The 24,889-nt window shown below is 36.0% G+C and overlaps 1 protein-coding gene across 5 annotated transcripts in view; it reads right to left on the minus strand.

Annotated features, from left to right (window-relative positions):
- ADGRV1 (adhesion G protein-coupled receptor V1) overlaps window positions 1–24,889 on the minus strand; it is a 297,036-nt gene that overhangs the window by 173,310 nt on the left and 98,837 nt on the right. For all 5 annotated transcript variants that reach the window (XM_030004616.2, XM_030004613.2, XM_030004614.2 and 2 more), the window contains 22 exons: window positions 24,169–24,377; window positions 23,261–23,434; window positions 22,666–22,848; window positions 21,749–21,928; window positions 20,944–21,108; window positions 19,457–19,574; window positions 18,765–18,888; window positions 17,457–17,595; window positions 17,133–17,318; window positions 16,569–16,801; window positions 15,932–16,080; window positions 15,631–15,832; window positions 14,922–15,141; window positions 13,529–13,768; window positions 11,853–12,002; window positions 10,566–11,039; window positions 9,651–9,794; window positions 8,225–8,396; window positions 7,703–7,838; window positions 5,215–6,062; window positions 3,128–3,245; window positions 2,074–2,245 (listed from right to left, as the gene is read on the minus strand). In XM_030004616.2, the coding sequence (XP_029860476.1) occupies window positions 2,074–2,245; window positions 3,128–3,245; window positions 5,215–6,062; window positions 7,703–7,838; window positions 8,225–8,396; window positions 9,651–9,794; window positions 10,566–11,039; window positions 11,853–12,002; window positions 13,529–13,768; window positions 14,922–15,141; window positions 15,631–15,832; window positions 15,932–16,080; window positions 16,569–16,801; window positions 17,133–17,318; window positions 17,457–17,595; window positions 18,765–18,888; window positions 19,457–19,574; window positions 20,944–21,108; window positions 21,749–21,928; window positions 22,666–22,848; window positions 23,261–23,434; window positions 24,169–24,377 (4,736 nt within the window). The remainder of the gene's footprint in view (window positions 1–2,073; window positions 2,246–3,127; window positions 3,246–5,214; window positions 6,063–7,702; window positions 7,839–8,224; window positions 8,397–9,650; window positions 9,795–10,565; window positions 11,040–11,852; window positions 12,003–13,528; window positions 13,769–14,921; window positions 15,142–15,630; window positions 15,833–15,931; window positions 16,081–16,568; window positions 16,802–17,132; window positions 17,319–17,456; window positions 17,596–18,764; window positions 18,889–19,456; window positions 19,575–20,943; window positions 21,109–21,748; window positions 21,929–22,665; window positions 22,849–23,260; window positions 23,435–24,168; window positions 24,378–24,889) is intronic.

The following is a 24,889-nucleotide window of genomic DNA, read 5'->3' on the forward strand; positions in this document are numbered from 1 at the left end:
ACTATCATGTTTATGCATGTTTTTACAAGCAATTCTCAGTAGACTTGAATGCTTAACTGCATTTATCAAAAATCCCAAGGCTTAGAGATACTATCTGATAGACTTTTGTGAGACTTAAGATATAGAGAAATTCTGGAAATACAGACTATTGAATTTTAGTGTTCATATATCAGAGAATTAGCCTAGTCAATTCTACATTCTTAATGCTTGTTTATCGAACATAAGGTAGCAGTATTAAATTACAGTATGACATTCTGCCTCATCTTTGATTTTGTACCTACAATACAAACATAACATGTTTAGAAGTAGAAATCTGATTACTAAGATTCCAGAAATCATTGGAAATATGTTAGTTGTATCTATTACATGCAGTTGTGAAGCAGCAAAGTTGCAAAAAAAAAAGTAGTTCTTTACAAGACAATAGCATTACCAAAAAATGATGATCATTGAAGACCTTTTTTTTTTTTAGTAAATATAGCTTTTTGTTTCAGCTCTGGATTTTTTTAAATCCTACTTTAATTCTAGGAAAGCAGGATTCAGCTCCTAGCTAATGAAGTCAGTACAGCTGACTAAGTAAAAACTTTCAAAAGCTAGAATATGTCATACCATATGCCCTAAAAAATGTAAAATATTTATTGAATATATTTATTACTCCATCATTTCATAATGTATTTGTTACTAATTTATAAGCTATCTTATGGAAGAAGAACTGGAAGAAGAATTAGGAAATATTTGGGGGGTTAAATAGCATATATTTTTAATTGAGTTGTTGTTAAGTAATTCTTTAAATGGAATGATCTTGACTAATTGATGACAGGCACAAATTTACTGGAATGCCAGAGGGAAATTTAGCCTTCCATTAGCACCTGTTAGAGTGGCACACGCTTGTGCTTCATGTGGCACAACTGCATGTCTCTGCAGCTGCTGCACTGCTGTCATTAAATAATGATATCACTCCTTTGGACTAAACAGGTTCAAAATTCCAGTTTACTCAGCAAGGCAGCCTGTGCCCCACTCATGTATATATTTTATTCATTGCTCTGTAATGTAAAAATAACATCTGAAGATGAAGAAGGAAAATGGCCCTCTTACTGAACCAAGAGAATGTACCCTGTTCCCTAGTGGGAAATCACTATTTCCCACATTGTCCAGTTTGCATTATTTTCTAGAATGTAGTCAGAAAAAACATGGAAATCTTCTCATCTTGTCATTTTCCATTCCCCAGACCTCAGCATTGCCACTAGCCTGGCTGTTAGGATAATTTCTTGTCAAGTTTCAAACTCTCCATTCTGAAAGAATGGCAAACATTAATCCTTCCTTTCTTAAGGGACTACTCTAAACACTAGGTGTTCACACAGAAATATTTTTTTCCTTCTCTTTTCAATAAAAATGACTGAATGCTGTGCTTTGTGTTAATTCAATGACGTCTGCATTTTTGAGTGCCAGCTGGGCCTCTCAAGACTCTTAGGCTTAGGCATACCCAACTGACAAATGCTAAATGGCTTTAGAGGATGATGGCTGCTAAATTGAACTTCACTACTCACAAGATGGATGTGCACAGTGACAGATTTTAAGACACTCAGAAATTCTTATGCAGCTTTATGGTCGAGTAGTTTTCACAGATCATTGTGCTAGATTTAGGCACGCAAAAGTTCCAATAAAAGTTTTTTGTTGAATGACATGTTATTACTTACAGGATATGCTTTCCATAAGCCACCCTGAAAAGTGCTTTGATAGATGAAAAATTTACTGTGTGAAGGACAAAAGTCCAGTATACAAATATACATCTCACTGAAATAACTCCACTCTTTTTTTCTTATTGTTCTATAAAAATTTGAGATCTGCAATTTACTCTTCAAACTAAATACTCATCTCCTTTCCAAAATTCTATCAGTCACAATGGAGGTAGTACAAGCCTGTAAATAAACACGTGTTTGCAGAGCAGCTGAGCAGAGGTCAAGTTGCCATCTTCAAACTGCACATCAGTTTCTCTGGATCAGAAGGTTTTTTTCATCTTGATAAACTGCAATTCAACATCATAGTGCTGTACATAAATGAGCAATAATTACTTACATTATCAGGTTTTATTTCAATGGAGATGTTGCACATTGTTTGACCTGCCATGCAGGTAGTAGTTCCCAGCACAGATACAAGTTCGTTCTCCAAGTTCACGTCATCTTTCAGAAGGACAACAGCTGTTTTATTAAAGGTCACACGCCAAAAGATCTTCACATCTTCAAAAGCCCTATAAGCAAATCAAAAGAGTATACACATACTGAAGGAGAGCACTATTGCTTTAGGAAACATAAACTATAAAGGTAACATATGTTTTATGTTATTATTCAAAACTTACACTAGGGAACAAACTGCTTTAGGATGAAAAATTCTCTCTTTTTATTTAAATTCCTTCCTTTAAAATCTGTTTACATTACCAAAAAGTAACACAGGAAGAAAATAAAGCAATTACAGACACCCAGATTATTCTCAATTTTTGTTTCAGAAAACATGAGATTAGCTGAATAAGGGACAGTGGTGCTTGGAAGACAGGGATGTGCCCAAGTACTTTTCTTAATGCTATAGTAACCATTTATCTGGAAAGCAAGGCAGAATTTGTCTTTCCTATAACTTTAAGGAACTTAGCGTACTTGAGCATATTTGTTTAAAGTACACATAAATGTGCAACATATGTATGTGTTAATTAGAAAAAACATAGTATCTGTGTGAGTGAAGACATAAATATAGTACTGACACTTAGGTAACTTCTTCATTGCTCATTTTAGTATTCATACCTACTTATATTACACAGGGAGATGAGAATTTGAGTTACACCTTTAACAGTGCAAATACTTTACCTTAAGCAAAACTTTCACACTTGCTGCCTTACAGTATAAGTTGGAAAATACTTGTTTTTTCCATTTCTGCTTTGTAACAGTATAGTGACAGACCTAATCACATTCTCAACTTAAAAGCCCATTTGCCAAATTCTGGGAAGTTATTAAAGGAGCTGAAAGGCAAAGATTTATTATAAAACTCTATGATTACGTCTTCCATTAACAGCAGCTTCTGTGATTCAACACAGCATACTACAGAGTGTGGGAATAGCACTTGAATCAGCTGTTGCCTGCACCTGTTCGGTTGCCTTCTGACAATCAGCAGCACCTCTCTGTTTTCTGAGTCTTCATCAAGTACAAGACCGCTTTGTACTTCTGGAATGAATCCCAAAATGCCATTTTGGAGATCACTTCCTATACAGGAAACAGTCCATGAAAGTAATTAGCAAGAAAGTTAAGCTGAGACTACATTATAATTTTAATATGAATAACTGCTAAAAAAATTAAAATCAGGTATCAAAAGCATGCTGCAAAGTACCACTTGGGGACACCTCAAGAAAATTTATTTTAATATTTCTATTCTTAATTTACATTCCATACTTATCTACAACTTCAAATGTTGGTGTTTCTAAATTTTATTTTAACCAGTAGAAAAAGTATTTTTGAAAGTAAATTCCTTATGAGAGTCCTGCACATAAGCTTGTATTTTCACCAGCATTCAGCAAACTGGCTGAATTCTGTGTCCCTTGACTTCAAGAGACTAGGTGTTACAGTAGTCTAGAACCATGCCAAATGCCTTGCTTATAATGCCCTTATGAGATATCACTTCAGCTATTATTATTTTATGTTTACCATAACCCTTAAAACACATTCTTTCCAAACAGAAATGGGCCTCAGCATGCCCCTAGATGGACAGCATTGCCATACTAGATTATGGGATAAAGATGGGCTTCCAAGGACATGACTTTAGCTTTCTTATTCATCCCACCCATAATGTTGTTGAAGACATTCATTTTCCCAAATCGTTACATCAGTTTTTCTCCTGCATCTTTAATTCAGTGTGTGTAACTAGGGAGCTGCAAAATGCTGCATTGTTCTCATGGGAATCTAAATAACTTCAGCAAAAGAGCAGTGGGTGAAAAAACCCCAGGGTTAACGAGGGGAAACGAATGTCTTCACAGTGTCCCATTAAATCTTGCTGCTAAAGGATTTCTCCTTACAAGTAGTGATGGCTTTACCCTGCAGTTGAAAAGGCAATCCACTTCCCACCCAGTGCTTATTAAATGTCAATATATATACTGAAGATTAACAGAAACAGCGTGTTTGCTTATGTGCATGCACAAATATTTACCCTGTGGTATCTATCTGTACAGTTAAATGCAGATACATGCTTTGACTCTTCTCCTTAATGTAAGTTGTCTCCTGATCTTACTTTATGTACTCATTGTACTCAGGGTGTAACTCTAGAGCATGTTAATACATTTCTGTGGGATTCAATACAAGTTCAAATTCCAACCTGTGCCTATGCATATACTTCTCCAGTTGCACATACGGGCAACTGGTTACTTGCATGGTGAACTCTAGAGACGGTGCACATAAAGGGAATGTGTTTCGTATGGTCTGCTCTTGCATACGTAATTTTTGTTGCTGCATACACTCATCCAACAGCACAGTTTAATCCTGGTTCTCAATATCCACCTCGTTTTTTTAAGACTATCTAAATACACAAAACTTCTAGTATATGTTGGACCTTACATATAATTTTCTTGATTAGCCTAAACTGTTCCAACTCCCAACTTGATTCTAAAACTTAATCTATCTTGTAGTTAAATTGGTTTATATTCAATTGATAAGTCTGATGATAGATATCTAAAAGCTAAATGCAGTGATTGAGAGAAAAATTCTTCCCTGATGTCTATGTAAGCCTACTCCTATCCTCCATCCCCAGAAGCAGAGGATGACGACACTGCAGATAGGAACTGCATAGTATCAAAGAACGAAAACAGAAACTGGTTTTTGTACTTTGTACAAACCCCATACAATGTAAAAGTGACAAAATGGCAAAGAAAAACAAAAAAGCCTGCAATGCTACTACATCTGCAAGAAAAACGCTCAAGCTTAGCGTTTTCCCTTCATGAAGGGGACAGAGATAAGCAGCATCTATAAATGTATTTTGAACTATGTTGCTAAGGGATGCAGGGTGGGTTTGCTGCATTAGACGCTTCCTCTGATCTGGAAAACTCAAGATTTGGGAATAGAATACCCTGCTTATTATCAAATAGAAATCCAATCTTTACATGAAAATTGCTATGAGAACATACAGTTATTTACTACTGTTGAATTCAGATGTATTTACAAATTTTCTAGGGGAAAAAAATACTACCTGCAATAATTACTGTTGCAAAAGCACCAAATCCATATTCATCCTTTCCTTCCACAATCTGAGCTCCATATTCAGGATTTGAGAGGAAAACATAAAACAGTTCCTGTCCTTCGGGCTCATCATCATCAAAAATTTTTATGGACACCTTTTTTTCTCTTTCTCCATCCAGCAAAGTCAGAGAGACTGACTGTTCCTCAAAATCTTCTCCTTCCACTGCCCATGTGAAGTTTGATTTTCGATAAACATTTCCAAAGGGGTGTGAATCTACTCCACTCTGTGCACTCATTCCCCCAAAGGTTTTAACAGTCACTTCAACATCACCAGTAAAACCCTTGGTCCTTCTGATATGAAGTATCACTGTATTGGGGGTACTGTTGTTTGCATCTTCTTCAACATAAATAAACTCCGGCCCCAAACTTAGTATTCCATGAAGAATATCATTAGCCAGGATATGAACTGTTGCAACACTGAAAGCTGGATTCAAACGTGGACTCCAGGCAGGATTCACAGGTTGAACATCCAGAATTTCCACAGCAGTCAAATTTACAAAAAACAATTCCTGCATTTCAGACACAGTGTCATCAATTATTGATATTTCTATCACAGCACTTGTCTGAAAATGTAAAAACATAAGCTCTCCATTGTAGATGGGTATAAAGTCCTCTAGTGGTTTGGCACTTCCTGGAATGGTCTGATATGTTAATTTAGTGAGATTACTTTGAAAACCAAACAATCTTTGGACATGTAGTGTGACTGCCTGAACATCTTCTTCAACTGAAACAGATCTTGAGTTAAGAGCAAACTGGAAGATCCCCATTGGCTCAATTTCAGCTATTGTAAATCCTGATCTGAAACAGAAAACATCAGAGTTGAGAGAGGAAATAAGAAGTATGAAAAGTAAAACACTCAAGCAGATCAATTTCCAGTGAGCAATCAATGATGGCTGTAAGAAATTGGATTTAAAAAATGTGTAACAGTAGAGGGAAGAAATAGCAACCATACAAAGCAAGATGTAAAGATGTTCCCTGACAAATGTTTTTCCAGTGATTGGATCAAACAGCCCTCCACAGGCTTAATGCATCCTGAGTCAGCACAGGATACAGAGTAAAGGATAAATAAGGTCTTCCTGAGAAAAGAGAGAGGCAAAGGGCAGTATGAAGTCATTCTATTGTGGACACAGTGCGGGGAGATACATCACAATACAGCCACTCTGAGTAATACCAGTTTTAACTATTGAACAAACTTCCTGTACCAAGGGAAAACTGTGGAATAGACAGATGCTAGCAGATCTACAGTTTTAGCCAGGAAGCTCGAGAAGGAAGGGAATTTATTTTAAAACTTACCATGGGGCTTTGAAATACTACCTGTCCCCCCCGCAACATTACTCATAGTAATTAGCCCTATCATCAATATCCATTTAAGCTCTACTTTTTTCACATTAAATATATCCCCTTCTTATTAGAAAATAAGCATAGAGACTCAGACTCTTTGCTAAACGTTGGGTCTTACACTTACCTCTAGAACTGACCCATTTAGTGCTAGAGGCTACCAAATGGCACTACAATTACAGTGAGTGATTTTGGTTAACAAACTAGACCCTTTCCACCACTAAGGGAGACAAAAACCCTTCAAAATAATTGTCAGCTTTACCTCCTGTGGAATGTAGTCTTAAGTTTTCTAGGAAAGGTCATTCTTGTATACTCAAGGTATTTGACTCACAGGGTCAACAGGTGCTGTGAGGACACCAGTCCACAGGACAGCCAAGCCTAGGAGAAGGGGTCAGCCTCAGGAGTTTAGTCATCCAGTTCATTCCTTAGTTCCTTCAGATTTGCCAGTGTAACTGTAATATGGTGAAGCCAATACCTTTCTTCATACGCAGTGTTACTCTATGTCCATTCTTTTTATACCACTTTTAGGTATCAATGAGTAAGAAAGAATGAAAAGATAACAACTAATGAAGAATAACAACTTAGCTGAGATGGAAAACTACATTAAATGTAATGGGTTTGTTTTTAAGAATAAAAAGGGGGGTTTATATAAATTAGGTATTTTCAGAGCATTTCTTGTTTCATTTTATTAATTTTAAATAAAGTTTGTTGTCCAAGATCTTCTAAATGTGGATTTTTAGGGGCACTAATTAAACCCATTAAGAGTTGATTTCATTCTTCAGCCTCCTGGCTACAACTGTTGATCTTGGTTCTTCATTTTCTTAACTGACTCCATCATTCCAGACACATTCTAGGCACCTTGGATCCTAGTGATATGAAACACACTGGAATTGGAGAAAAGCCTCAGTTCTGATCAGGTCAGATCTGCAGTACTGACACTTGTTTCCACCTGAGACAAGACATACAAATTTATCAAAGAAGGCACTACAACTTGCCAGCTACCTATAATTTAACAGGGATTTGTATAAGGTATATGCCTGTACACAGGTCATAATTTTCACAGCATCTGTGTTACTCAAAATTGTAAGTAATATCCTTACCTCAGGCGAGCCCCACCAGACACATTGGTGTGCACTGCTGTTAAAGTGATGGCAAATGACTCAGGTTTATTTAGGCTTGGAGTAGCCTGAAATGAAATTACTTTACTTTGCTCACCAGAGGAAAACACAACAGTACCTGAGGGAAGAGAGTGAGAGAGAGCACGAGTCAAGATCACTAAATAGGAATCCTCTTTTTACCTGAGAATGTGCTGAGATAGGGACTTTAATCACAATTCCACTCCCTTTAAGGAAGAACAAATCTGCATGATAAAGGGTCTTTCCTATATAAATCTGTCCTTCAGGGGCATAGCACTGTGCCTACTTCCCAGACATGTATCTATGAAGCTTAGTTCTTTTTTTGCTCATAAAATAAACGTATCCCTTACAGATAAAAATTAGACCATACAATTTTGTTCCAATGACTCTTCATTAATAGAGGAAGCATGTAGAGGTACAAATAACTAAAAGGCAGTGTCACCACTTATGCAACTTTCATAGCTGTTTCCTCAGACAAGTACTTACCAAATGGAGGAGCAATACTGCCTGGCTGAGCAAAGTCAGTGATTAGGTCTGGTGGGTATCCTGAAATCCAGCTAACTATTACAGAGCCGTAAACTCCTTTTCTGGTTATCACAGCCTGGCCTGTCCCTGCTACAATGTCTGTAAGTCGTAAAATCACAGATTCAAAGCCAACCTGTAGAATCATAGTAGATTTTGTTATAGAAAATGGAATAAAAATGGGCAATAACATATATGAAAGTGTACTATATTCTGTAAAGTAGGCATTTTACAATAATTATGCATGCATATAGATGTATGTATGTACAAATCTATATGCATGTGTGTATGGATATACATACTTCCTTCAAAACTCTTTAACAATACTTCTAAATCTTAGATTTCTGAGAATTAGGTCTCAGGGGAAAGGAACCAGTATGACTGATATTTCAGTACTTAGAACACTGAATATAGCATTCTGTGTCTGTTGTTTAAAAGAAAAGAAAAAAAACAACCTGTCCTTAATGCTCACAGGCAATAGCTGTAGTACTACATATATACACATAGGTCTAAAGGAAATTATTAATTGCATATCCAATGAAAAGTTAGTTGTTGCCACATGACATTGTTCACAAAATTATTCGTGCTTAGTATGATCTACTTTTCTTTTTCTTTGAGCAGCAAATGGGACTGAAAGGATAATTCACACATTCTAAAAGCAATGATAAATGGATATATGGTAGTAAACAATGTTTACAGAAAGACCATTTGAATTAAGTTCAATTACAAATTAAATTACAAATTAAAATACAAAACAGTCCTTCAAGACAATTAAAATCATGAAATAAAAACGTCAATAAAATTTAAGAGAAAAAAACCCAGCATGTTGTTGTCTTTGCCTGAGATACAAAAAGGGAACTTTAGCACATATGCCACATCAGAATAGGCAAATTCTCTTTTCTCACTCTCATAGAAAGTAGACAAATTAAAAATTTCCCACTCAGCGATTAGCCAAATGTACTGTCAACTGCATTAAAACCCAGCATGACCTCCATCTCTTTTTGCACGTAATGCTGCATACATGCTGTTATCTATTTTGGGGCTGCTATACTTAAAGGAATAACATTGTCCAGAAGTAGTTATTTTCCTTTAAGTCTCAGAACTTCCATTTCATGTTAAAAAAAGTATAAATTAACCATAATATTTACACTATTTACATTTTATAGATGAAATTTTCAAACTTTATTAACACATTTCTGTAAGAATTTGTATCAGAGAAAAGATAATATACAGTAGACGTAATAACTGGAAAAGTCTTGTAAGTCATTAAATTGGTTGCAATGAAGAAAACTTTAAGGAGTCAACTGAATTCTTATAGCAGCTACCTTTGTAATGAAGTGTATACCTTTCTTCTGTGGTAGAAATGTCACACTGCAGCCAGTCTACTGACCTGTGAATTGGCAGCTTCCTCAGGAATAAGCAGAACAGCAGACTTTGCTTTTCCTAATATTTTAGGCACATCCTTGGCACTTCCCCTAACCAGGCTTACATTAATCAGTTCCAGAGTAAAATTCAAGCCCAGTAAAATAAATGCCTTTGAGAGAGAGAATTTAATTAAAAAGGTAGAAATTTAATTCCACTAAAAACATGCTATCCACCAGTTCAAAGAATTAAGTAGAACAATCTGCAGATTTTGTTCTACTTGCATACAAAAGGCAGTGTTTTCAAGACAAGTGTTTTGTTTACTACGTTTCTCAAAAGAAATACAGCTAAAACATCAATATTGTGAATGTGATTTACTAGCAGTTTGTTGGAACGTGAGTTTGTAGAGCAACTATTGCCATTTTAATAAATTGTATCTAACACAGTGGGCCTCATCTTGATTTTAATCCTTAGGATTAAAAAGATGTAAAATGGATGTAAAAGAACGTAAGTGTGGATGTAAGACTGTAATAATAATAATAAACAACCATGGAACACAGAGAACTGCAGGTAAATTTATCTGCTGCTTCATAAGTCAGCACTGACAGATCACTATTTACAATCCAAAAGGGAAACTTGAGAAAATATTTGCATACATATAATAATAAAATATTGAACTGATAGTAAGAAAAAGCAATAACAGAAGGAAACACTGAATATTTGAACACATGCATAGGAGTGATTTTGCAATTATTATCTGAAAATGTGATATTTGAACCCAGTTCTATTCCATAAATAGGAAATTGATAATACTAAAACTCTCTTTTCTGCTTCTTCACAGTGGATACTATTGAGACTTTAGCACTTATTCCAGCACACATGTATTGTGATGAACACAAATGGAAACAATCGATATCATAGGAGCTAAAAGGATAATACAGACCTGATTGCTTATTGGCACTCTTTTCACTCCAAAGCTGGCACCGTCTTTTACTGTGAGGTATCCCACCTCATTCTCAGGTTCAATTAGCATTTCTTCATGATGAGACATGATATGATACTCAACGCTCACTTCTCCAAATGCCCCAGCATGCCGAGTCACATTTATCTGAACATACCGATCCAGGTTTCCCTCTATGAATACTGACTGCTGATCAGAGTACAGGGCAAAAACTCCATAAGGATCATCATTTGCAAACACATTGATCTTTGAAATTCTTTTCTCTTGGTCTAAATCTGCTCCACCTTCTACTGAAATCAGCTGCACCACATAGTTTTCATCCAGTTCTGGAACATCATCAGGTAACAGGCAGATAATTATCTCAGCTGTACTCTGCTGGTCAGCAATGACAACGGATCCCTCTGTCCGAAGAAAGTCACCTGTGATGTCAGATTCACTACGTATTTCCCAGTAAACCTGAAATGAGTTTAGAAAATGCACAAAACAAAAGAAATCAAAATTACCTACGAAGTCAGTACAGATAGGATATGGAACAGATTGGTTTTAAGTGGGTTTAGGTATGCAGAGAAAGAAGCACACAGACTATCTTACAAAAACATGTGTTGTTCCTCTAACACTACTATGAATGTAAAGATTTCCTTTGTATATCTTCAGAAGATTTATGTAAAACTATATGGAACATCTGAACAATTTTTTGAAATTATTTCTATTTTTACACCAACTTATTCTTGCTGGTTTTCCTGTTTCCAAGATTCCGCACATCAGAAAGGGGTGAAGAGTTCTCATTAAACACAGCAGATGCTTTAACTAATTGATTTATTTTTAATTAAATTAATAAGTGTTAAAATGCTGAATTCTAAACAACTTTAGGTAAAAAACAATGTGAGTGATGGTTCAAAATAGTCTGATTCTTACCTTTAAGTAAGCCTAGAAAAAAGCAAATTGTGATGATCTCAAAGAAAGCTCACTATGTAACTATGCTCTGTTCTGTTCTCCCATCAAAAGCACAAGGGGAGAGGGAGAGAGAAGGAGAGAAAAGCACTGCAGTACTGTTTTTCTTTTTTTTTCCTGACCAGAGGAGGCTGAATCTGAATCTCCAAACCACAAGTACTAGGACTGAGTCCTTGCTAAATTCAGTCTAAAAGGCAACATTTCAAAAATTAATTTGAGAAACAAGCAATTGAAAGGCACACAAAAAATATTTCTCCATACATTGGTACTGAGGATGATTTCAAATTATACTGTTTATTAGGAAAAGAGTGAGAATACCGTTATGTTTCCCAGAGTACCCTGAATTCGTCTGACAAACAGTGTAATACTTTGTGGCCCTTCCACTGCTGAGGGTTCTGTATAGTTATTCTCAGCTAATGATTCAGGAGCAAACTGTACAATTCCATTGGGATCACCAAACTTCTGTATCTATAAACAAAGTAAATAAACAAACAAAAAGCAGAAATACAGAGTGAGTTGCATTCTTGTTCAAACCATTGAGATCCTCATTGCTAGATGCTACAGGGCACATATTTATTAGTTCTTCCTGCTGAGTTTTCCCCTCTTAGGAAGATTCAACAGTACATTAGTAGTTAGAACTGAGAACGAGAGAATAAAAAAACCCAACCTAGCAGGCAGGACCATCAAGGTATCACAAGGGAGTGATATCAAGCCCATGTGCACACACACACAAACACGCACATGCACACAAAGCAAGACTGTTATATGATATCTATAGGTAACTTGCTCTTTTGTGAGAAAATCCTACAATGATACACAAGTAAGTTTAAGCAGGATCTAAACTGAACAGGAGTCAATATGATGTTGCCAATAAATACAGAAAGTTTTCAGGCTTGGATTAATAAACACGTTATATGTAAGCAAATTCAGGCAATTGCAATGATTCTCTTCACTGAGTTGAACCCCACTCAGCTTTAAACAACTTGTAAATTATAAATGGTGTAAACACAGTTCAGAGAGTAAATTTGAAAGAATTTGGAAAACATATCCCATGGATACAAGAGACAGCAGAGAAAGTATGAATGCCCTCTTTTCAGGTTTTCAGCACTATCCAAGGAAGAAAAGGACAGTTTTATTTCAAATGCTCTATCTGAATATTCTGATATTAAAGCAGGAAATGCTCAGGCACCTTGGGCTAGTGTCCAGAAACTCTTCTAACATTACCAGTTTGCAAACTCAGCTCTCTGGGATAGAGCTCATCCACACCCATCTGTGTGAATCACTAGCTGCAACAAGAATTCATGGTGAACTGACTTACAACTGAGTTGTAACACCAGTGCCTACTGAGAAGCCAATTCATTGGCGTGCAGGGTGGGACATTCAAGTCCAAGGAATAAACCTAGGTCCCTGAAGGAGAACTTGAGGAGTCTGTGGAAATAGGAGCTAATTCCATCAACTCCACAGACCAGAAAAAAAAAGAAAAAAAATCCAGTTTCTAGGAAAGATTTATTGTTTTGCGGGCTTCTTATAAAAGCCTTATAAATATTTCCTTAGTTGCAGTATCCCTAGAGCAAGAATTTGTCTTTGCCAGCTCCCTCCACCTTCTCCCACAAATTTTTGCATTTCTCTTGCTCTGCAATAGTCAGTTCTCTCCCTTCTTTTATATATGATAGCTGGAGCAGAAGAAGAGGTTACAAAGGGATGAACAAAAACCAGACATTTAGAAATGAGGACCCAATCCATGCTCTCTCCAAAGAGAACCACAGAAATCTGCAAATAAGAGGGCCAGGTCAGGAGTTATATACCAATTTTTACTGACAAGTTCTTTGCCTTCTTTTTTAAGAAGTGAAGCTGTAACAATGCACCTAAGTAGTACAAGGGACAAAAAAGCCAAATGACAAACTGTGCAATAATTATTAATTTTCAAAAGCCTTGCAGGATAAATACCAAGGCCAACAGAGATCTCAGAAGAAAGAAAAGCAATAATGACTTACGATTAGTGTAATGTTGTTTGCCTTAGGATCTATTTCTGTTTCACCTTTCATAAGGCTCAGTCTAACAATGAAGATCTCCTGAACCTCAACTTCTTCATGAGGATAGATTTGTAGATTAATAGCTCTCAGACCTCCTTCTCCTTCTCCAAAATAGAATGATCCATTCACAGGGTCACCAATGTCACTATTCAGGGGAGATAAAACCTCTTCTGAATTGGGTCCCAAGATGTCCCAATTAATCTGGGGAAGATATCAGTTTCAGATTTAGAGTAGTGATATAATAGCCTCCCAGGGGCAGAAATGACATAGTACCACAAGTGACATAAAAATTCTTGCATCTGGTAACCAGCTATGTTTAAACCTTTGCTGTTAATACAGAATACAAAATATTCATAATTAATTCTATGTGTGAAAATAGAGAATCCTTTGGAAAAACAGACATGACAAATTACAAATGAAAATTTTGAAGTGTTAGTTAGCCACAATGCCAGTTTATGAAATTCTAGATATTAATAATAGAAGAAAAAATGAGATTTCTTTAGCACATAACAGGAAACACACAGGCCAGTTTCCATTTCTCTCCCTTTCATGATCTGTTTTGTGAAGCTCCCCAAATGAGTACTCATGACTAAAACCACTCCCTGTGAAGTATGATATCAAGACAGAAAATGACAAATATTTTCTTAAGAGTCTGAAATAAAAGTTTTTAATCCCTGAAGTGATGATTCATACTTCTTCAGCCTAATTGAAAGCTAGAATATTTTCAAAATTTCCCACAAATTAGATTGCTTTTGAGGAGGTCATATTCACCACTTTAAAATCATTATTTTGGCCATTTTGATTGTTCTCCACTTTTCTCAGATGACTTCTAGAAAAAGTCAAAGAAGGACAAGGCATTTTTTTATATGGGGGGGAGGAGGAGCTGATGGCCTTTACTGCCAATCTTCCAGTCATTCGCCAGGACTGTGAAAGGCCTGCCTTAGTTCATATTTATACCTTCACTTTGTCAGTTTTCTGTAGAGAGTAAAGAAAAAATCTAGGAAACTCTCAATATTTACTGCAAAAATTTTGACCAGCTTCAGGAGGTAACTCAACTGAATTAAATTAAATTAATGGTGGTGCATGAAATTAACCATATTTTCAATGGGATAAGGAGCTAGTTCAAAACAAATTACATCAGATGATAATAAAAGAAAGCAAGCAGGAGGAGAAAGAGAAGATTAAAAGGGTAGCAATATTTTCTGTTATACTGCAACTATATGCAATTCATGCTTAATGAAAAGCTGCAATTATCCTATTAGAAATCAATCACAAAGAAGCTCTTGAACGAAAATGCAGGAGCTTTTTGACCTAGTCACTGGAAAGCATTCAGTCTTTGACAGCCAGGGCCCACCTGTGTCTCCCCTAACAATCTTCCAGCCCTTTCCAGCACCAGGGACACTGCCGTGGGTCTATCAGGATTGGGAAGAATAATTCGACTTTGGTTGAGAAATCGGACGATGCCCTGGGGAGAGTCACTTTTAGCAATAGTGACCTGGCTCACTAGGTGGAGCCCAAGGACTGCTCCACCAGTGGCTCCTGTCAGCTGGATTTCAAATTGCTCTGCAAATTCACTGCGTGGAAAAACAAAAAGAGGTTCTGTGATATCTGAGAGAAAAAATAATTAAAACTATACTAGTAATTCAATCATGCATCCAACTGGATCTGTTTAAAGGTATACAGAAATCACCTCTGTAAGCACACAGTACAAGATTCCTCCCATTTGCATAGAATGGTGATTTCTGTAATAAAAATAACGTTCTATCTTCTACTAGTGTTAAATTTAAAAAAAAAGTCAAAATATTTTATTATTCACGGCAGTACTATCAACACCCAAAATTTCTGATAATCTAATTTTAAAAGAGTATTTGTTTGCACAAAATTTAACAGGAACTATGAAACTCTCACAAGAGCTTCTTTTTTCTGCCTTTAAATTTAGATGATTTTTCAGCACTGCAGAAATTTGATTTTCAATTCCAATTCTACACACAGGCATACTGCACATGCTAAAAAAGGATTTCTCAGAAGTAAATTAGTGAATAAATATCTGAAAAATTCATTACCTTTCTTCATCATCTATAATAGAGATATAAACAAAAGTCTCGTTCTGGCCATGATAAAAAATGACAGAATTATTATGGACGACATAGTCAACACCATTGGGAAGTGCAGAAATACTTCGAGAAAGAAAATCAGCTGTTACATAGCCATAAGTTCCATGCTTTCTCACAACAGGAATCATGATTAATCCAGCATCCTCTTCCACTGCAGGAATAATTGAGAAAAAGTTATTTTATTTCAAAATAGATGCTATAGCCACAGACTTATCTTCTAAATCACAGTGAAAACTTAAGGTAATCTTACCCTGTAGAAGGATATACCGTGGATCAAATTCTATGATGCCTTCTGCATTATCACTTTTTGCTATAGTGACTCGCACTGTGGAGATATTTCCTATTACTGGAGGCTGATCCTTCTGTAGACCATTTTCTTTTATGGTAAAATCAAATCCACTTGCAAGAACATAAAAAAGAAAATTACACAAAAAATTCTCGTGCAAGTATTAAGATTCAGGTATGACAATTTGTCAATTACCACAAATACTTTTATCTTTTGACACTTATCACTGAAGACTTTTTGGTCACACTTTTTCAAACTATTATATATGCAAAAATAGTAGTTTATTCACAGAAATATGTATTTTTATTTTTTTCTTTCTCATTTTATTTTGTTATTTGAATTTCATGCAACTTGACAATTTGTATGTAATGTATGGACTTTTATCTTTAATAAATCTTAATCAGCAAAATCTTTATACTAATGTTAAAAGAATTGGGTTCCCCATAAATCCAATTTCTATTATGAGTACTATTATAGCTGTCTTATGAAATTTTATAGTAAAACAGCTGAAATCCAGTGGTGACTTTATGCAGGTAGATCAAATTCCAAATACAGTTTGTTCTTCTGCTTGTAATCAATCAACTGGGAATTTTATCTTTACCTTCCTTGGAGTTCCACTTCAGTAATCATCACTGAAAAGTCTTCAGGACCTTCAGGAAAGTCATCATCATGAATTTCAATCAAAATCATTTTACTCTCCTCATGTGGTTCAAACAACAATTCCCTTACTGTGGGAGTGAAATCAATTCCCTCCTCTGCAGTTCCATTTATTATCTGAAAGCAAAGACGCACTTCACCATAAGATCCCCTGGAACGCACAACAGTGATGTTAACCTGAGGGAAAGAGGACATTTTCTTTAAAAAATGGCTTTGTTTTTCAGTTACAATTGCCTTTAGGAGACTGTTCTAAAGGCTTCTTTTCAATGGTTTTGCCAGGTAACAACAATTTGCTTTAATAAGTACAGAGTACATGTAACTTAGCAGACAGCCTTCTTTCTCAGAGCATTAAAAAACTCCAAAAGCCTCATACAGCCATTCTGGAGACTGTGCTACGATAAATGCAGAATAAATCTTTGATTTTTTTTTTCCTAAAGTTAAGCATAAATATAGCAACAATATTGGTATCTATCAATATTTTACATAAGAAGGAATTTTAATCTAATACCCATTTTTCTTCTTCTGTTGTTTGCAGTAGTTCACGTGAAAATGTAAACTCTCCATATGGAAAATCACTGGCAGCCATGGTAATATTTGCTGTGCTGCTAGATTCATTTATGAGTCCCCCATCACTGACTCCAGTTAGTTGAAACTGGTAGTAATGCTTCTCCTCAGGTCGGTTGTCATCTACAGCCTACGGAGAAGAATCAGTGAAAGCTAAAAGGAGTTAAACCATTTCCAGGGAGAGAGGTATAACTAGTTTCTAACCAAGACACCAGCTAAATAAAAGGAAGTACTTGTAATAGCTACTGGTGTAAAATCTCTCATATACCTGTATTAGAACAACTGCTGCAGACTGCCTATCTCGCATTGTCAAGGTCCCTGATGTCTCAATAAATTCTGTATGATGAGGAGGTGTTATATTCCAATATATTGTGATCTCACCAAAAATCCCTGGGCCACGTATCAAGCTGCAGGTAAGAACACAAACACAGGTTTCATTTTCTACCTTTAATATTTGATATCCAATCCAGAGACAGACAGTATACCATACTGTTGTGCATGAAAGATGTTATCAGCACTGTGAAGCTTGAGTTTTAATGTACTAAGTCACTATTAAGATCTTTACAATTTCCTCTTCAGGGCAATAACATTTCTGCAGTTCTGTTTAATTTCCCTGTGTTGAGAGGCATCTTGATCTGTATTTTTACAGAGCGAGCTTTAAAGGTTTTTTGCACAAATAGCCCAAAGGTGGGGGCTGAAAACTACGCACTCTTGGTTCCATTCTGCTTTTCAGGAGATAGACATGAAAAACAGAAGGGAAATGGGACTTAAGGATAATGCCCAGAGGCAATTTGGTTTTTAAGGCAGAAGAACACTAGAATACTACTATAAGGTTGCTTGAGAAATGTTCTGTCTGCTGCTTGTCTAAAAACCTAGAGCCTAATCCTACTCATGACATCAGCCTTGGTGAACTAAATCATGGCAAAAATTCGTCTATACCGAACATGATCTACTACATGATCAGCTACTGCTGCACGAAGCGTCACTTTGTCTTTTGGGCTTCTCAGGGCAGCATGAGAAGCTGTTCTGTTGCTTATATTTGCTGGTTCACCAAGGGAAAGTGTTATCATTGTTTTTTACAATACCCTTAGAAGGTATGGTAACCTCCATTTCTTCATCTTGTTTTCAGTTGACTGAATGCAGTGAAATAATTTCATCTTGTTTCAACTGAAAAACCGGTTGCCCCTTGGTTCTGCTAGCCATCACAGCAATATACTGAAATACAGTTCAGGCACCAATCCTGAACCGAATCCTGAAAAGCAAAAAGCATCTTCAAATGTCATTGATTCCCTTCCCCTTTTCCCTTGATTACAATCCTCTTCCCTTTAATGCATCAACAGTGTAAAAAACTGGAGGACTGAGAGGAGTATTTAGAGCTCCCCAGTAATACTGAAAAGACACATAGGTACTATCTTCTGCGCTTCTTTAAAAACAAGCATCTAATTTTAAAAATAGTTCTGATTTTAGAACTGATAATGAAATGCAGCATTCAAGAAATTCTTGCCAAATGTGGAGTCTCCCAGCTTTTGAAACTGAGCTGTTGCCCTTCCTTCGGAAAAATGAGTGATGTACCCACCTAATAAGAGCAGTTCCATTATAATTTCCTGAAGGTTCTCCAATCAGAACATGCTTGGATGAATGGGCTATCCCAACTACCCCAGAAGCTCCTTCATCACCCACAATAATGATGGTTGCCACACCTATGAACAGAACAAAGCTTCTCATGGTAAATGAAAATGTAACTAATGAGGTAACTTTTGTAAATTTTGTGACATGAGTGGTTAAGCACTGCCTTCCCATAGAGCCCATGGAATTCACATCCTTGGAGATATTCAGTATTTGAGTGGACAAGGCACTCAGCAACCTGATTTAATTGTGAAGTCTCCCGTTCCTTGAGCAAGGTTTTCAACTAGATGTCCCCCCTGGATGGTCCCTTACAAATGAAATTATTCTATGATTCTTACAGGTCTGAACCTGGTTTTGGTTTTTGCTTCTTTTTGTTAAAGAATTCTTTATGGACAATGTTAACTATCTGAACACAAAAGTCTACACCAACAATTAATTTAGAATGAAAAATTATGATCTAAAATTCTCCTTGATTTCTTCAGACAAGGAAACAACTTAGGGAAAAAGACTGACAGTTAGAACAGCTACCAACTAGCTGCACACAAAATATATAAGCACTGTACACTAAAACAATATGAACAGACTTACTAGAATTCTTACATGAAATGTCTCAAAATAGACTGTAATTAATTAATTCTTTACCATTTAAAGGGGATATCTCTGCATCACCAGTAGAGACTAGCTGAATGGTAAAGGTTTCATTCCCCTCCAGTAGACCATCTTGTACCGCATGTAAAACAATCAACTTCTGGGATTCAGTCTGCATCATGTAAAGACCAGAAGACAGATAGATAGAGAGATATATATATACACATTAAGTGAAACTAAACAAAACATGGTATTATAAAAAAGTTTTTTCTTTAACAAATCAAGTGTTAAGCATGCATACGCTTGATATATTCTGTAATATTTTTTTAAATATGACATTTCTGATCTGACTGAAATGTTTTCTTACAGATTAATAAATAGGAAAAATCATCTCTCAAACATTGTGTGCCACCCCAAAAACACCCTGGCTATTTTTGACTGAATGATTGAAATAATTATGAAATTGTATTCACATAGAAGTTTTCAACTTAGAGGAAACTTTCTATACAAAATCTTTTCCATCAGAAAGTGTATATTCAATAGAATACATAAATTCTAAGGATTAACATTATTAAGATTAGCTATATTAGGTCATAGCAAATTCCTGTCTAATTCACATTTTTGTCAGTGGGCAGTAGCAAATGCTTAAAATAAGAATATAGGAAAAAAAGTAGGTACATATCATATAACTTTAGTACACCGTGCATACATACTTGTATTCTTACACGTATGCATACATAAGAATTTCAGGAATAAAAAAACAATGTTCAGGCCTATCAGTAGACAAAGGACAGCAAAAAGATAGCAAAACTTTGCCAAATACTGGTGGTCTTACCAAAAAAGCTATTTTCCAGCTGATTAAAAGTAAAAAAAACCCCAAACGGTATGCCTATTTATTTAATGCAAAATAGCCTGGTACGGACAGGATAGATTATACTTTATGTTAAAACACTTTTCTTCATTAAATATTTTGAGTAGACTATAAAAGAACAATATTAAGATAACAACAAGAGCTTGACGATATCCAATATTGCAGCTCCTACTTCAGAGTTTTAACTTGCTATGAAACAGAAATCAAATCACACTGTCCAGTTTGAAAGTCACCAGGGTGTTTTATTATTTATTTTTTAAAACCTGCAAATTTTGAGCATTCATTTAACCTTCTCACCCTTTCAATATCAATTTTCTTTTTCAGTTGTCTGATACTGCAATGGAATAAATGTTTCTGTAATCATTCTTCATATTCAGTACATTTTTGTTCCTCTTTCTTAATTGTAAAAACAATTCGGATGTGAAGAGTCTATCTTCCTGATGATTACATTATGCTGCCTTAAAAGGAGCATGTCAGCTCTCCTTTTCTGTTTGAAAAAACACTGCATACTCTTAACCCCACCAGTTCAAACTGGCCTTTTTCTAGTGTTATAATACTTAGTAACCCCCTATTTCTATAAACACGTAACAACAACCATGCAAACACACATAAGAAGAAGAAAGTATTTATAAATCCAATAGTAAATAATTTAGTTCAATATCAGAAATACCTCATTAAAGTGAAGGGTACCATTCAGAGGGGTCAGATCATATCTGGCTGCTTCCTCAAGAATCCATAGCACTTTAACGGCTCCTCGTCCTCCTTCACTTCGACTTACAGTGAGCAATACAACTGCAGCAGAGTCATCAGGTATCTGAGGTTCCTTCACTGTTACCTGATGAAGAAAGAGAAGGAGGAAGTAGGAAAGGCTGTAGCAAAAGGCATTGATTCTGACTTGAGATAAACAACAAAAAACATTATCAATGACAACGTAAAATAAGGACAAGAGTGAACATCAACAGGAAGATAATAGATGTAAGAAATGTGTTGAATTCTGCTAGCAAAGATTAGTCACTCATGTTATTTTTGTATGCCCTATGATTCAAAACAATTACAGACAATGAGTCACAAGCAGGCACAGCATCAGCAAAATGGAGAGCAGAAGAATCATTCACTGGTAAGGACTAAGATGAGATATGTTTCATAATTTCTTTCCAAAATTTACTTTCAGTAATACAGAGTATTACAAAACCATTTTAATATTCAACAGATACCAAAAATCCTACCTGAGACGTCCTGAATTGTTAGTATACTGAATTAAATTGATTCAGTCATGCAGAAATCTACATCTATGCAGCAGCACTTTCATTGTTGTTACGATCCTACACAGCTAGATGAAGACGAGCACTAATACGCCTTTCAATGGAGTCATGTCTTCCACTGCAATGAAGGCTTACCAAAATCCGCTATGTGTTAGTGACACAAACCCACTATCCAGCTTTAATAGAAAAGAGTGCAATCCAAATCAAACTCACATTCTTTTCTTCAAACCCAAATACTCCAACAGGGGAATCATTTGGTGGAATAGCAACAGTTACCAGGGTGTCATGCCCAAGTCTTGCACCACCTGTTACCCTCACCAGGGCAATCTTGAATATCTCAAGGAATTCAACTTCACTGTCATCTATGATTGTAATTTCTATTTCTCCTGTAGCCTGCAGAAATTGTTAAAAAAAAGAGCAACAAAGTTTCATTTATAATATTTTGTGAATTGCTTGAAAAAAACTGAAATTTAAAATAGGTACATTTTATCTAATAATAGATAAACACACATTGTTCAGTTGTGCTTAGTTCTTATCATACATGTATATTTATAATGAAATAACAAAATTTCAAGAATGGTTTTTAAATCCATCATTGTAAATCTTGTATGTTAAAAACAGCAGACTGTTCTGCTTTGGTACTCAGTAGAAAGTGCAGGTAGACAATATCATACTTGAGCCAAAATTCTGCTCGCAAAGTATATCCTTCTATTTGCCAAAGACCAGTTCTCTTCACTTGAAATCAAAACCCCTTCTGTACACTAAGTATTGTCAGGGGCAGCAAGAAATTTAAAACTACAAGTAGAACACAGCTAAGAAAATATACAGGCTTATTCTGAGAATTTATAGAGAAGAGAGCTTATGTTACAAATTTTCAGTGTAACAGGCTTCATTATTAGAAATTATGTTTTCACTTGTGGAGGTACCAAAGGCGTACAACACTATTTGGTCAATGCTTATGAACATTCTGCTTTTCCTTGTTGAAGAACTGAAACTGGCAGCATCATTCACATACATAAGGCTATAAACAAAATGTTTTCAGTAAAAAGAAGCAAATTCTGCTGGAAGAAAACATGAGAAACTCTTAAACTGGTGACCCAGAGACAGCTAAACTTTCAGCAAGCACGTACCTGCCCATCGGCAAATGTAAGGTTTCCAAATGATGGTGTGAAGTCTTCAAAGCTAGCAGTTGAATGAATGGCTTCCCAATACAGAGTTGCTGATCCAAACCTCCCAGCCTGGCGAACAACTGGAAGTTTCAGTATATTCTGTGGTGGTGGTACCTCATAACCAGCAACAGCTCCAGTTACATCCTGTAAATTCAACAAGAAACTGGAGAGTGTCACAACAACCTTCCCCCCACCGCCCCCTGCCTTGCATATTGACTTGCAGGTAAAAATAAATGAAGAAATACATAAGCACTTGTAAATTGGTCTGAATTTAGCATTGATCTTGCTCTGAACAGAAGTCTGGATTAGGTGACCTCCTGAGGTCCCTTCAGAATATTCTATGACACCAGTTTTAGCACTGCCAGCTCCCTGATAAATTTCATATATTAATTGTGAAGAACCTTTTAAGAAGGAATTGTTTGTCTGGTATCTGGCCTTTTTATCCAGAAAAATTCAGTGTCATAAACCCTATTAGAACACTACAAAAACTGGTCTGGAAACACAGACTCTCTGCCTGGAATGCTGCTTTAAGTATTTTTCATTCAGATATACTTACCTTTGTAACGTTGAAACTAAATACTCCTCTGGCATCATCATTTTCTTCAATTGTTATTTCAGCTATTTCTAACCCAAGCCTCTTCACACTTGGCTGACCTCCAGTAGGAGAATCGACCAGTTGCACATCAGTAATATTGATTATAAATCCTTCCTGTAACTCTGGAACATTGTCCTGCAAAAATATTTTTAAATGTCACTTTTTCAATAAAACACTCTAAGTTATAATACATGCAGGAAGCTGACTACTTGTAGGTTGCTTACTGTTGAAAAATTCTCAGCCTTTGGGACCATATAACCAATCCCTTGCTTCACACCATATGAAAGGTGAAAAAGACTACCTTTGCTGAGCTTTAGAAACTGAAGTTGGCAGTCAGATTCCAGATCTGTAAGAATGGTGGAAAATATTGCTGGCTGTCACTTGTTTCTCCTATCTATAAGAAGGGTGGCTAGATTTCAGAAACTAAGCCAGAACTTGAAAAGCAATACCTCCATTCTGAATATATTTAAATAATATACATTTTTTTGGTGAAAAATTAACATTTCCTGAACTACAGAACAAATCTCTTAAGAGGCATGTGAAGTAAAATAAATCCTCTGTAAAAACCTGCAACAAGCAGAAAAGCCAGCAAGCACCTAAGACATTTATAATTTTTTCATTTGTCATTATTATTCACTAATTTTGGGACTACAACAAAAGAAATAATTTGGTTCATTCCCAGTGATGAGTACTCAAATTTTTTTGAAAGAGATGGCTGCAATTCCTACTGATATACAACCATCTGATGAGGCAAGAATCCCACCTTAGCCATTTCTAGAATGCTAAATCCTACTTCTGGTATAGAAACAGTACCATTTTCCCTTTCCTTAAAAGACATTATTAGCTAAAGTTGTTGTTAGACTACTCACAGGCAAAATTGTGACTACGACAGAAGTTATTGTTGCATTCTCTGCCATAATGATTGTTGTCTTTTCCAGAATATAATCCTCATTCTCTGTTGCTTGTTTGGAGAGAGGGAGTTCAAAGTTAGGCGCGGCACTCAGCTGAATCGCAATCTCTCCAACAAACCCTTGTTCTCGAACAATTTGTAAAGTAAGAGTAGTTGAATTCACTTGCCCTGTAACAAGGAGGGGAAAAAAAATCAAGACATGATTGTTTTAACCCTTGCCCTGCTTGACTTTCAGCGCACCTAATTGTACTGGAGCTGCTTGCTAGAGCCCACTACAATTCTGCTTAGCCACATAACAATACTTGGATAATTCAATGACTCAGGCAAATAAGCACATACAAGTGGTGTAAACACACACAACACAAAGTGTGTACATCTGGAAAGCATTTTAAAACTGGATCTAGAGGATGAATAAAGTATGGAATATTTACAGTTTTAAATGTTTATTACATAAACTGTTACATCAACATTGACATTTTTATTCAGTTTTCTTTCAAAACTCCCATCTCACCAATTTGCCTGGCCTTTACATGCCCAGGAGATCACTACTGATTCCAATACAGAAAGCAGCATTGGAGGCAGTCACTCTGGCTGTAAATTTTACATTTCCTTAACTCAAATGTTGAAGAAAATGAGATACACTTCTATCTGTCAGGCTCAGATCCCTTTTGGGAAAGCAG

This window comes from Aquila chrysaetos, chromosome Z (assembly GCF_900496995.4).
Source record: "Aquila chrysaetos chrysaetos chromosome Z, bAquChr1.4, whole genome shotgun sequence".
In the NCBI taxonomy this organism is placed as follows: Eukaryota; Metazoa; Chordata; class Aves; order Accipitriformes; family Accipitridae; genus Aquila; species Aquila chrysaetos.